At 44.3% G+C, this 12,289-nt stretch overlaps 1 protein-coding gene across 1 annotated transcript; it reads right to left on the bottom strand.

Annotated features, from left to right (window-relative positions):
• Positions 1-4,568: 4,568 nt before the first annotated feature.
• tchp (trichoplein, keratin filament binding) lies at positions 4,569-12,010 on the bottom strand. Its single transcript, XM_035784982.2, has 13 exons — positions 11,857-12,010; positions 11,426-11,631; positions 10,936-11,146; positions 10,755-10,811; positions 10,429-10,497; positions 9,917-10,090; positions 9,330-9,442; positions 9,134-9,200; positions 8,866-9,038; positions 8,679-8,760; positions 8,372-8,557; positions 8,111-8,254; positions 4,569-4,853 (listed from the first exon to the last, which is right to left on the bottom strand). The coding sequence occupies exons 2-13, from the start codon at positions 11,623-11,625 to the stop codon at positions 4,821-4,823; spliced, it is 1,509 nt and encodes a 502-aa protein (XP_035640875.1). The 5' UTR covers positions 11,626-11,631; positions 11,857-12,010; the 3' UTR covers positions 4,569-4,820.
• Positions 12,011-12,289: the final 279 nt, after the last annotated feature.

The raw sequence follows: 12,289 nt of genomic DNA, 5'->3' as shown, positions 1-12,289 counted from the left end.
GTGGTGCAACGTGGCATTGGTGGATGGAGCAAGACATGATGTCCCAGATGTGCTCAATTGGATTCAGGTCTGGGGAACGGGCGGGCCAGTCCATAGCATCAATGCCTTCCTCTTGCAGGAACTGCTGACACACTCCAGCCACATGAGGTCTAGCATTGTCTTGCATTAGGAGGAACCCAGGGCCAACCGCACCAGCATATGGTCTCACAAGGGGTCTGAGAATCTCATCTCGGTACCCAATGGCAGTCAGGCTACCTCTGGCGAGCACATGGAGGGCTGTGCAGCCCCCCAAAGAAATGCCACCCCACACCATGACTGACCCACCGCCAAACCGGTCATGCTGGAGGATGTTGCAGGCAGCAGAACGTTCTCCACGGCGTCTCCAGACTGTCACGTCTGTCACGTGCTCAGTGTGAACCTGCTTTCATCTGTGAAGAGCACAGGGCGCCAGTGGCGAATTTGACAATCTTGGTGTTCTCTGGCAAATGCCAAACGTCCTGCACGGTGTTGGGCTGTAAGCACAACCCCCACCTGTGGACGTCGGGCCCTCATACCACCCTCATGGAGTCTGGTTCTGACCGTTTGTGCAGACATGCACATTTGTGGCCTGCTGGAGGTCATTTTGCAGGGCTCTGGCAGGGCTCCTCCTGCTTCTCCTTGCACAAATGCAGAGGTAGCGGTCCTGCTGCTGGGTTGTTGCCCTCCTACGGCCTCCTCCACGTCTCCTGATGTACTGGCCTGTCTCCTGGTAGCGCCGCCATGCTCTGGACACTACGCTGACAGACACAGCAAACCTTCTTGCCATAGCTCGCATTGATGTGCCATCCTGGATGAGCTGCACTACCTGAGCCACTTGTGTGGGTTGTAGACTCCATCTCATGCTACCACTAGAGTGAAAGCACCACCAGCATTCAAGATGGACCAAAACATCAGCCAGGAAGCATAGGAACTTAGAAGTGGTCTGTGGTCACCACCTGCAAAACCACTCCTTTATTGGGGGCGTCTTGTTAATTGCCTATAATTTCCACCTGGCCCATGGGTGGTTTAATCCCCCCCCCCCCCTATAATGAGTAGTTGTGTCCAAAACTATGACTGGTACTGTATATAAACTCAGCAAAAAAAGAAACATCTCTTTTTCAGGACCCTGTCTTTCAAAGATAATTTGTAAAAATCCAAATAACTTCACAGATCTTCAAGGGTTTAAACTCTGTTTCCCATGCTTGTTCAATGAACCATAAACAATTAATGAACATGCACCTGTGGAATGGTCGTTAAGACATTAACAGCTTACAGACGGTAGGCAATTAAGGTCACAGTTATGAAAACTTAAGACACTAAAGAGGCCTTTCTACTGACTCTGAAAAACACCAAAAAAAGAGCCCAGGGTCCCTGCTCATCTGCGTGAACGTGTCTTAGGCATGCTGCAAGGAGGCATGAGGACTGCAGATGTGGCCAGGGCAATAAATTGCAATATCCTTACTGTGAGACGCCTAAGACAGCGCTACAGGGAGACAGGACGGACAGCTGTTCGTCCTCGCAGTGGCAGACCACGTAACACCTGCACAGGAGCAATACATCCGAACAACACACCTGCAGGACAGGTACAGGATGGCAACAACAACTGCCCGAGTTACACTAGGAACGCACAATCCCTCCATCAGTGCTCAGACTGTCCACAATAGGCTGAGAGAGACTGGACTGAGGGCTTGTAGGCCTCTAGTAAGGCAGGTCCTCACCAGACATCACCGGGAACATCGTCGCCTATGGGCACAAGCCCACCGTCGCTGGACCAGACAGGACTGGCAAGAAGTGCTCTTCTCTGATGTGTCGCGGTTTTGTCTCACCAGGGATGATGGTCAGATTTGCGTTTATCGTTGAAGCGCTACACCGAGGCCTGTACTCTGGAGTGGGGTCGAGGTGGAGGGTCACAGCATCACCGGACTGAGCTTGTTGTCATCTCAATGCTGTGTGTTACAAGGAAGACATCCTCCGTCATGTGTTACCCTTCCTGCAGGCTCATCCTGACATGACCCTCCAGCATGACAATGCCACCAGCCATACTGCGCGTGATTTCCTGCAAGACAGGAATGTCAGTGTTCTGCCATGGCTAGCAAAGAGCCCGGATCTCAATCCCATTGAGCACGTCTGTGACCTTTTGGATCGGAGGGTGAGGGCGAGGGCCATTCCACCCAGAAATGTTAACTTGCAGGTGCCTTGGTGGGCGAGTGGGGTAACATCTCACAGCAAGAACGGGCAAATCTGGTGCAGTACTTAATGCAGCTGGTGGCCACACCGGATACTGACCGTTACTTTGATTTTGAACCCCCCCCCCCCTTTGTTCAGGGACACATTATTCAATTTCTGTGCAGTTTGTCTCAGTTGTTGAATCTTGTTATGTTCATACAAATATTTACCAATGTTAGGTTTGCTGAAAATATACACAGTTGACAGTGAGAGGACGTTTATTTTTTTGCTGATTTTTTAGATATTTATTTTGCTCTGGGGGAAAAAAGTGTGTGTGTATACAGTATACACACACTACCAGTCAAAAGTTTGGACAACTAATTACAGGGTTTTCCTTTATTTTTACTATTTTAAACATTGTAGAATAATAGTGAAGATATCAACAATGAAATAACACATGGGATCATGTAACCAAAAAAAGTGTTAAACAAATCAAAATATTTTATATTTGAGATTCTTCAAAGTAGCCACCCTTTGCCTTGTTTACAGCTTTGTGCACACTTGGCATTCTCTCAACCAGCTTCATGAGGTTACCTGGAATGCATTTCAATTAACAGGTGTGCTTTAAGTTAATTTGTGCAATTTATTTCCTCAATGCGTTTGAGCCAATCAGTTGTATTGTGACAAGGTAGGGGTGGTATACAGAAGATAACCCTATTTGGTAAAAGACCAAGTCCATATTATGGCAAGAACAGCTCAAATAAGCAAAGAGAAACGACAGTCCATTATTACTTTAAGACATGGTCAGTCAATCAGGAAAATTTCAAGGAGTTTGAAAGTTTATTTAAGGGCAGTCTGATTTATTTAGAATTCAAGGCACACTTAACCAGCATGGCTACCACAGCATTCTGCAGCGATACGCCATCCCATCTGGTTTACCCTTAGTGGGACTATAATTTGTTTTTCAACAGGTCAATAACCCAACACACCTCCAGGCTGTGTAAGGGCTATTTGACCAAGAAGGAGAGTGATTGAATGCTGAATCAGATGACCTGGCCTCCACAATCCCCTGACCTCACTCAACCCAATTGAGATGGTTTGGGATGAGTTTGATCGCAGAGTGAAGGAAAATCAACCAACATGTCCTCAGCATATGTGGGAACTCCTTCAAGACTTTTGGAAAAGCATTCCAAGTGAAGCTAGTTGAGAGAATGCCAAGAGTGTGCAAGAGCTGTCATCAAGGCAAAAGGGTGGCTACTTAAAATATATTGCTTTGTTGAACACTTTTGGTTACTAAATTATTCCATGTGTATTATTTCATAGTTGATGTCTTCACTATTATTCTACAATGTAGAAAATAGTAAAATGAAAAACCCTTGAATGAGAACGTGTGTCAACTTTTGACTGGTACTGTGTATATATATATTTTTCCAGTGATTTTAATATAATAACTTAAAAACAATCTGTTTGGGCTTCTTGCAGTCAATTTGCAGTCTACAAATGATTAGTATTTATGTTCCGGCCCCCTGAACATTTACTCAACAAAAAAATTTGTCCCGCAGCTGAATCTAGTTGATGATCCCTGCTGTAACCTAACTATGGAATTCTAATGTATAATTTAATATGATTCCAGCAAGTGTAGGAAGGAATGTTGGGAGATTTGGAACTGACTTGAACCATCTCATCTGTGCACATTTGCGTATCCCTGCAATGCCAATGTGCCTCCCCTGTGTTATTGCTTCCATTTTTAAATGCATCTACAGCTATCTATGCCTATTTCATATCAACACTTATTCAGGGGGGGCAAATGATGCTCTTCACCAGCAATATGTTGTTTGTATTGAATTCTAGTGATGTCTTTTTTGAACCATCTAAGATGGTAGACAGGGTGCTGTATTTGCTTGTGTACTAGAACAGTGTTAGTGCTGTGACCATAGCTAGATTTGCAGCTTATGAATCATTTTCCCTCTTCCGTGTGTTTTTGTGCTCCATTTCGTAATGCTACTAAGTTTTTATTAAATGCGCAACTAATTGGATAGGATTGTAGATATCCCCTGTAGATATCTCCTCTACAATTCTGCCAGCCGGTGGTCGTCATTATTAGCAGATGGTTCAGAGCTGTGTTATACTGTACTTGAAATGTGATCAAGGAAATGTCCCTCTGTGCTTCTCTTGTTCTGAATGGACTTTCAATAGGTGTCAGTCCTGCAGTTATCATAGATGCAGTGTTTGTGTTTTTTTTATAAAAGTAATTTATAATTAACCATCTCATGTTGTATTTGTGATAATGTAGTTATTCTGTCTATTAATGACCAAGTAATTGTTTGTTATATTCTTGTGTGATGTGCTTCATCCATGAGAGCAGAAAAATGTGCAAAGAAAGGAACAGTGATTTATTTTAATGAAAAAATGTACAAGGAAAATGTACAATTAAATCAAAAAGATTATATAAACATAAAACCCAAGATTGTAACCCTTACACACCATTTTTGTAAAACTCTACAACCACTTTCTGCAACTGACGAGCATGGTGTTGGAATACTTGATAAGTTCTAAACGCATTAAGATTAACTTTTTGTACAAATGTGTATAAAAACATATGATTGTGCTGTGTCTTTTTTGGCCTTACAGGATCGTCATGTCCAGGCTGATCGGGGTCTGCTACGAATCTATGAGAGGAAGAATGTATGAATATGGGACAAAACTAATCAAGTGCTTTAGCAATTAAGAGCAAACATGGTAAGATATCAATCCAAATCAACTGCAATAGGCTTATACACTGAACAAAAATATAAATGCAACATGTAAAGTGTTGGTCCCATGTTTCATGAGCTGAAATAAGATGCTAGAAATTTTCCATATGCACAAAAGCGACTCAATTTGTGCACAGATTTCTCAGACAAGATAATCCATCCATCTGATAGGTGTGGCATATCAAGAAGCTGATTAAACAGCATGATATTTACACAAAATAGTGGTTGTCACACAACACAATGCCACAGATGTCTCAAGTTGAGGGAGTGTGCAATTGTCATGCTGACTGCAGGAATGTCCACCGGATCTGTTACAGAAGATTTAATGATAATTTCTCTACTGTAAGCCGCCTCCCAACGTCAATTGCAAGAATTTGGCAGTACTTCCAACCGGCCTCAACTGCAGACCACGTGTATGGCGTTGTGTGAACAGAATGCCCCATGGTGGTGGTGGGGTTATGATATGGGCAGGCATAAGCTACGGACAACGAACACAATTGCATTCATCCGCTGCCATCACTTCATGTTTCAGCATGATAATACACGGCCCCATGTCGCAAGGATCTGTACACAATTCCTAGAAGCTGAAAATGTCCCAGTTCTTCCATGGCCTGCATACTCACTAGACATGTCACAAATTGAGCTGTTTGAGATGCTCTGGATCAACGTGTACGACAGTGTCATGACTTGCCCTTTTGGGTGAGGATCATAGCTGACAGAAATATGAAACTATTTGTGAGAAGATGTAATGTGATGTTAGCCTTCTAAATGAGAATTGTTTTTCATAGGAAGTCTTAACCACTCAGTCACCACACCGACGTGAGCATAGACATTACCCCCGAGTGCTTAAATAGGACTCGTGACAAAATGTATATTAGGCCAGCGAGACCGACAGTGTGAGCTGAAAGGTACGGAATGGCTAGAAACTCAAACTTTTAACAGAGAAGAAGAAAATCTCTACAAGACCATAGAGCATGGAGCTGTGCCTACATGTTGAAATGGTAAGACAATAGAGACCCCTGAACAAGGCAGGTAACCCACTGTTCCTAGGCCATCATTGTAAATAAGAATTTGTTTTTAACTGACTTGCCTAGTTAAATAAAAAATATATTTAAAAAAAGAGACCAAGCAGGTGGAAGGTGTGAACCGGACGTCACGAATGGTTAGACTCTATAGACCAGCTACCAGCGGAATATGTTACAAATGGTTAAGAAATCTACAAAACTAAAGACTAGATTCACAGTCTGCTGCTGTATAACGTAATTGCTGGACTATTAAGCACACCTGAATATAAACCGCACCCACTGAAGTATTTAAAAAATATGTATTTTGTACATAAATACGCCGCACATGTCTATAAGCCGCAGGTGCCTACCGGTACATTGAAACAAATTAACTTGGTCACTATCTTCCTTCTCCTGTGCACTGAAACCACTGAAGTTCTCCTTCAGGTGTCGGAGATGAATAGCCTCAGAATTGCTTCATCCGATGTTGGATCGTTTTCATTGTCGCTCTTGTCACTTTCATCCGTAGGCAAATGCCCCGCTGAGCTCATGCTGCCCCTTCAACACGCAGCAGTCCAGCCTTTCGAAACCCGTTGATGATAGTGGATTTTTTGACAATGCTCCACGCTGTCAGGACCCACTGGCAGACTTGACCATAAGTTGCTCTTCGCATGCAGCCCGTTTTAGTGAAGTATTTCTCTCCACTTGTCATTCAAGACTCCCACTGAACAAGGAGCGCCGCCTTAAATGCACGATTTACACTGATGTCGAGTGGCTGCAAATACTTTGGGCCATCTGCTTTTCTTCCCTCTGAAAGCCTTTGTTGTCTTTTTGCACTGAGTCAGTTCCTCACGCTGCTGTTTCCAACGTCTCATTAAGGCCAAGCTCCCGTGCAGCAGCTCTCTTTCCTTTTCCAACAGCCAGATCGATCGCCTTCAACTTGAAAGCTGCATCATATGCATTTCTCTGTGTCTTTGCCATGATGAGGGTGACAAAATTACTACCGTAATCAGAATGATGGGAAGTTTGAGCGCGCTCGATTTTACGTCACATTATGTGACGGTGCTCAGTTTTTTGGCGGCGGGAAAAATCTATAAATTAGCCGCGTCATTGTATAAACCGCGAGGTTCAAAGCGTGGGAATAAAGTAGCGGCTTATAGTCCGGAAATTACGGTATGTAAAATAGTCTAGGAAACTCGACCGAAGACGAAACAAAGAACAATTTCCTCTCACCACTCTATTCTAAGGAACAGAGCTGCTGAACAAGCTACGACTACAAAGGAGGGGGGATCTCTGGTGGACAACCAGACTCTCTGTCAACTGACTCTTCAGAAAATGGACCGGCAATTTCAACACAGGGACAACAAAGGCATACAATCGTAAATATGTACATTGCAATTCTTTTCGAATGAGCAGCCAGCCGTTCATGTGCATAGTATTTCCATGAGCATAGTTATCAGCTGTATGTACAATAGTGAAGTCCTTTGTCTTTTCTCCCACTTTCTTACATTCCCCTCCCTTTTCATTTTGTGTAAAAAGCCATCATAACGGTTTAGTCCACTAGGGACCTTTCATTGCATTGTGTTAGTAACCAATAACTATACCGTGTGTGTGTTTATGTAATTCTGTGTGATTATTTAGTTAGTAAATAAATAATTACGCCAATTTGTGTATCGCTGATTCATCATGGAGACTAGGTAAAACAATTGTCATAACATTAATGATAGCCAAGACACGACAACAGGGTGTTGCAGTTCCCGCCAATATCCAGCAACTTCGCAAAGGCATTGAAGAGAAGTGGGAAAACATTCTACAGGCCCCAATCAACTCCATGCAAAGATGTGTTGCGCTGCATGAGGCAAATGGTGGTCACACCAAATAGACTGGTTTTCTGATCCACGCCCCTATAATTTTAAGGTACTGTATCTGTGACCAACATATTCATATCTGTATTCCCAGTCATGTGAAATCCATAGATTCAGCCCTAATTCATTGATTTACATTGACTGATTTCCTTATGAACTGTAACTCAGTCAAATCTTTGAAATTGTTGCATGTTGCGTTTCTATTTTTGTTCAGTATATTTTCCAAATTAATTGTTATCTGTATAGCTGCCAGGTAAAAATGTTGATATTGTGTGCCCAAATGAACAGGACCGTGGTTCACTACCTTGTCCTGGTAGCCCTGCTGGGCCATTCTATGAGTCTCCAGCCTCAGCTCCTCCTCCTGCAGCCTCAGGGCCTCCCTCTCCACCTCCTCCATCTGCTCCCTCCGTCGCTGCTCTTCCCACTGCTCCCGACGCCGCTGCTCCACCTGCAGGGGAGAGAGAACAATGAGCCACATTCGACAGCTCCATCCGCTAACCCATGTCAACAACTGACCCAGGTCAACACATCCTTTTAGAATTGGAGTTTGAAGGCCCCCGCCAACCTGTGCATTGATCTCCTGCATCCGAGCTGTCCTGTGACCCTCGTCCTCCTCCCTCTCTTGGCGTCTGGTCTGCCGCTCCAGCTCTAGCTCTTCAATCAGCTCCTCGCGCCTCCTCAGAGACTCCTCCTGAGCCTGACGGTTCTCCTGCATCTTGACATCCAGCTGCTGCTGTCTGCCTGCCAGAACCTTCCAGGGAGAAAAGGAGACGCTTGGATTCTCTAGTCTTCTGTAGATACAAAGACGCAAGCTTGGCACTCCTTGGTGTGTTGCTCATGTCCTACCCTCCCTTCCCCTCAGGCCCACTCACCTCCTGCATAAGCCTCTCCCTGGCTCTCCTCTCCTTCTCCCACTCCGCCTCCCGCTTCTCCCAAACACGCTGGGCCTCCTCCCTGACAAGACCAATAATTTAACTTATACAATACAAACGCAGATCTCCACCCCATAGTCAGACCTAGACTGGCAGGGGGAGTCATGATAGTATTGGTTCTACTGACCGGTACAGGACATCAAACTCTGCCTCCCTCTCCCTCTCCAGCTGGAGCTGCTCTTCAATGACGTGCTTCATCCAGGCGGCATCCGCCACTGCCCTCTCCCGCCGAACGCTTTCCAGACGATGGTCCTCCTGCTCCCCCTCCAGCAGGGCTGCCAGAATCTTGCGGTCCGCCTCCTGGTGAACGACACAGGCATTGCAAGCAGTGGTCACCAGTGAAGGGTGTGTCAATTCACATACAGCTGAGCAATTAAAAAAACAAGCGGACAAACCAGCTCCTCCTGCACCTGCTGGGCTCTCCTCTTCAGTTGGGCGCGGTACTGGCGGGTCAAGAATCGCCTGAGTAAGGAAACAGTTTGATCAAACCACAAACCAACAACTACTGGACATGAGGCAGTTTTTCAGTCCAGATGGTTTATTTATAGTTTTCATCCTTGACTGAACTCTTCCAATGGGAGAGTCACTTACCCCATTTCAGATTTCTTGTGGCACTCTTCCACCTTCCTTCTCTCCTCCTCCAGCTTCTCCACCTCCCAGCGCTGGGACAGCAGGGCCTCCTGCTCCTTCTTCAGACACCTGGCCTGAGAAACAGAGATAGCATAGGGGCTCAGTCACACTACCAGCATTTACAGTGCAATTCCAAATTAGGCTTATGCGGGACTACCAGGTCTTACCAACAGGCTGCCAATACCAGAAATAATTCGTCCTCACCAGTATCAAACAAACGACTGCCCGCCACCCCCATGAATCTGAAATGTTGCTTACCCCATGGACTGTATCCACGTGTTGTTTTTGTTGTATTTTGCTTGTGATTTATATTGTTGTATGTATTTACGCAGTATATGTGGTGATGCTGTTGAGTTTGAGATGAGATGCAAGACAATTTTTCTGAAATGGACAAATTATTATTAATAGTCATCTGACTGGTCTCCATAGTCTTGCTTTACTCAATGCACTACACCATGTACGGTGCTTCTTCTTATGGTTTAACAGTACCATTTTCCTCCTTTGCAGAACTAAAGTGTCCAGAGACTGAACGACAGCTGCTTGCTTACCTCTTCCTCCCGGAGCTTGAGCTCTTCCATCTGTTTGCGGAGCTCCTTGGCTCTCTCCCTGTCCTCTCCTCTTCTTCTCTCCTCTGCCTGCTTCATCCTCTGCAGCGCCTCCCGTCTACTCGTCTCGTATTCGTTCTCAAAGCGCCTCTTCTCCTCCTGGGCTGCATCCTCGTGCTGCAGGTTTCAATGTAGGGATTACTTCCGATTACCACTTCATTGTCTTTCGATGATAATCAGTTTAAGATATGTCTACACTATTTGTCTTATTTTGAATAAGCATTGTGGATATCCACACATTTAAGGAATGTCTTATTTTTCACCCTGAGTAAAGAGTAGTCTAATTGGAGTTTATTTTCATAAAAGAATACTGTACTCACAGATGAAAGAATGCTCTTTAAATACTAATGGCCATCTTGAAATTAAATACTCAAACCTGAGTTAAAGCGCACTAACTGAAGTGAACTAAACCCTGCGACAAAAAGGTAATACTGGCTGTAGCATTGAGCGCATACCTGTTTTTTCACCAAGGTCTGTGTCTGCCATTGGCTCACCACATGATCTTTATGTAAAGTTGACTCGACCTGTAGACACAAACAGTTCAATCAGGATTCGATACACAGAAGAGATGGAACAATTGCATCACAAGCCCTTTGGTTTCCAGATCAAGTGTACTTGACAACAGTTGTACTATACAGCACTTAGTCACCAGTGTTGTGTTCATTACGCACCAAATGGACTGAAACGGGAAGGACTTGTCCAATAAGAAACACATGTTGTTGTGACGAACTGTCAAGGGCTAGTCATGGCATCCTAAACCTTCAATTCGTCGGCCACTAACCTTCTGCAACTCAGGGTTGTTTTTCTTCCAGTGCTCCCTCAACAGCTCTTCTGCTAGCTGTGTGGTGGAATAGTAAAACAACAAAAATCACATGTCAATGGTCATGCACTCTGCCAGCTCAGTGCTCGTGTATCTTATTTGTTTTTGAGGAATAAACCAGATGAGGTTGGTGCCTCTATACCTTCTTCCTTCGTTCCTCTCGGCCTGAGCGGAGGTCTTCGGTCTTGTCCATCAGTTGCCTAGTCAGTGTGCTCCTGTCAGGGACAACATCCCGTAACTCAGCCTCAAGCTGGTCCCGCTCCTTCTGGAGCAGGGTCCTGAGACGCTCCCTGCGCTTCTCCAGACTCACCACCTTCTCCTCTTTCAGTCTCTCTTTGTGGTATGCTGACATACTGATGGATGGGAGAGAAAGGAGATAAGCCATTAACTAGTGATAATGGTTTTCAAGTATCATCCATTAGATCTACTGATGGTGTTCTTATCATTGTTGAACTATTGCCACTACAAGAAAAGTTGGATCAATACTAGATACGACTGGAGAATCAGGAAATGTTTTAAGCATGAAATTAGTTATAGCCTAATTCCCATCATAGTATCTCAGTCAATTATCAGTTTCTGAAGTACAAACAATACAGCGGAAGGACAATACAGCCCTTGAGAATTAGGCCTACCTCTCCTGGTATGATTGACGAGAACTCCAGTGTGCCTGCTTACTGCTTACAACATTCTGCTGTCTGTAGTACTTCGAGTTCATCTCCCATTGCTGCCGCCAACATGCCTCCTGTTCCCGCTGCCGGCAGTGCCGCACCATCTGTCTTTCCAGAGAACGAACTCGACTAGGCCAGTGTGCAGAGAGGGTTGGTAGAGCCATATAGATCTAGATGGGAAAACTCTATTCAGTTACCTATTTAGAAACGGATCCAACTACTTCTGTTAGACAAAAGCAATGGACAAAGCCGTTACTTGCTAGCTACAGTAGATAGCATAGCTAGCTAGATTCAAAATATGACGCCATCAGTAAAGTCCTAACAAAAGTTAGCTAGCGTAAAGTGATAATCGACATTTGTCTTTACAAAAGTACTTTTTGCATCAAATTGCTTACCAGTCAACGTTCCCTCTCCAAAATATAATTTCAAAGTTATGTTAGTTTGCGGCTGGAGAAAATCCTTAGATTTCTCTCTTCCCGTTTCGCTTAGTAACCAAATCCCTTCCTAGTTACACTACGGACACTCACAAGGGTCAAACAGCTCGATGAGTAGGGCATTGTAATGATGAATGCATTTTTTTTCTCACATTTATTTAACCAGGTAGGTCAGTTGAGAACAAGTTCTCATTTACAACTGCGACCTGACCAAGATAAAGCAAAGCAGTGCAACAAAAATAACAACACAGTTACACAAAAACCTACAGTCAATAACACAATAGCGGGGAAAAAAATGAAAAATCAATGTACAGTGTGCAAATGTAGAAGAGTAGGGAGTTAGGCAATAAATAGGCCATAGAGGCGAAATAATTACAATTTAGCATTAACACTG

The sequence above is a fragment of the Oncorhynchus keta genome, chromosome 14 (assembly GCF_023373465.1).
Source record: "Oncorhynchus keta strain PuntledgeMale-10-30-2019 chromosome 14, Oket_V2, whole genome shotgun sequence".
In the NCBI taxonomy this organism is placed as follows: domain Eukaryota; kingdom Metazoa; phylum Chordata; class Actinopteri; order Salmoniformes; family Salmonidae; genus Oncorhynchus; species Oncorhynchus keta.
The sequence above is the reverse complement of the archived record's forward strand: the minus strand, read 5'-3'. Positions and strand labels throughout refer to the sequence as shown.

Excerpts from the sequence above, each read along its gene's own strand:
- tchp (XM_035784982.2), bottom strand. The coding sequence starts at position 11,625 with ATGGCTCTACCAACCCTCTCTGCACACTGGCCTAGTCGAGTTCGTTCT. Across the intron at positions 11,147-11,425 it reads CGTCAATCATACCAGGAGAG|TATGTCAGCATACCACAAAG; the intron begins GTAGGCCTAATT and ends CCCATCCATCAG. Across the intron at positions 9,039-9,133 it reads AGCAGGTGCAGGAGGAGCTG|GAGGCGGACCGCAAGATTCT; the intron begins GTTTGTCCGCTT and ends GTCGTTCACCAG.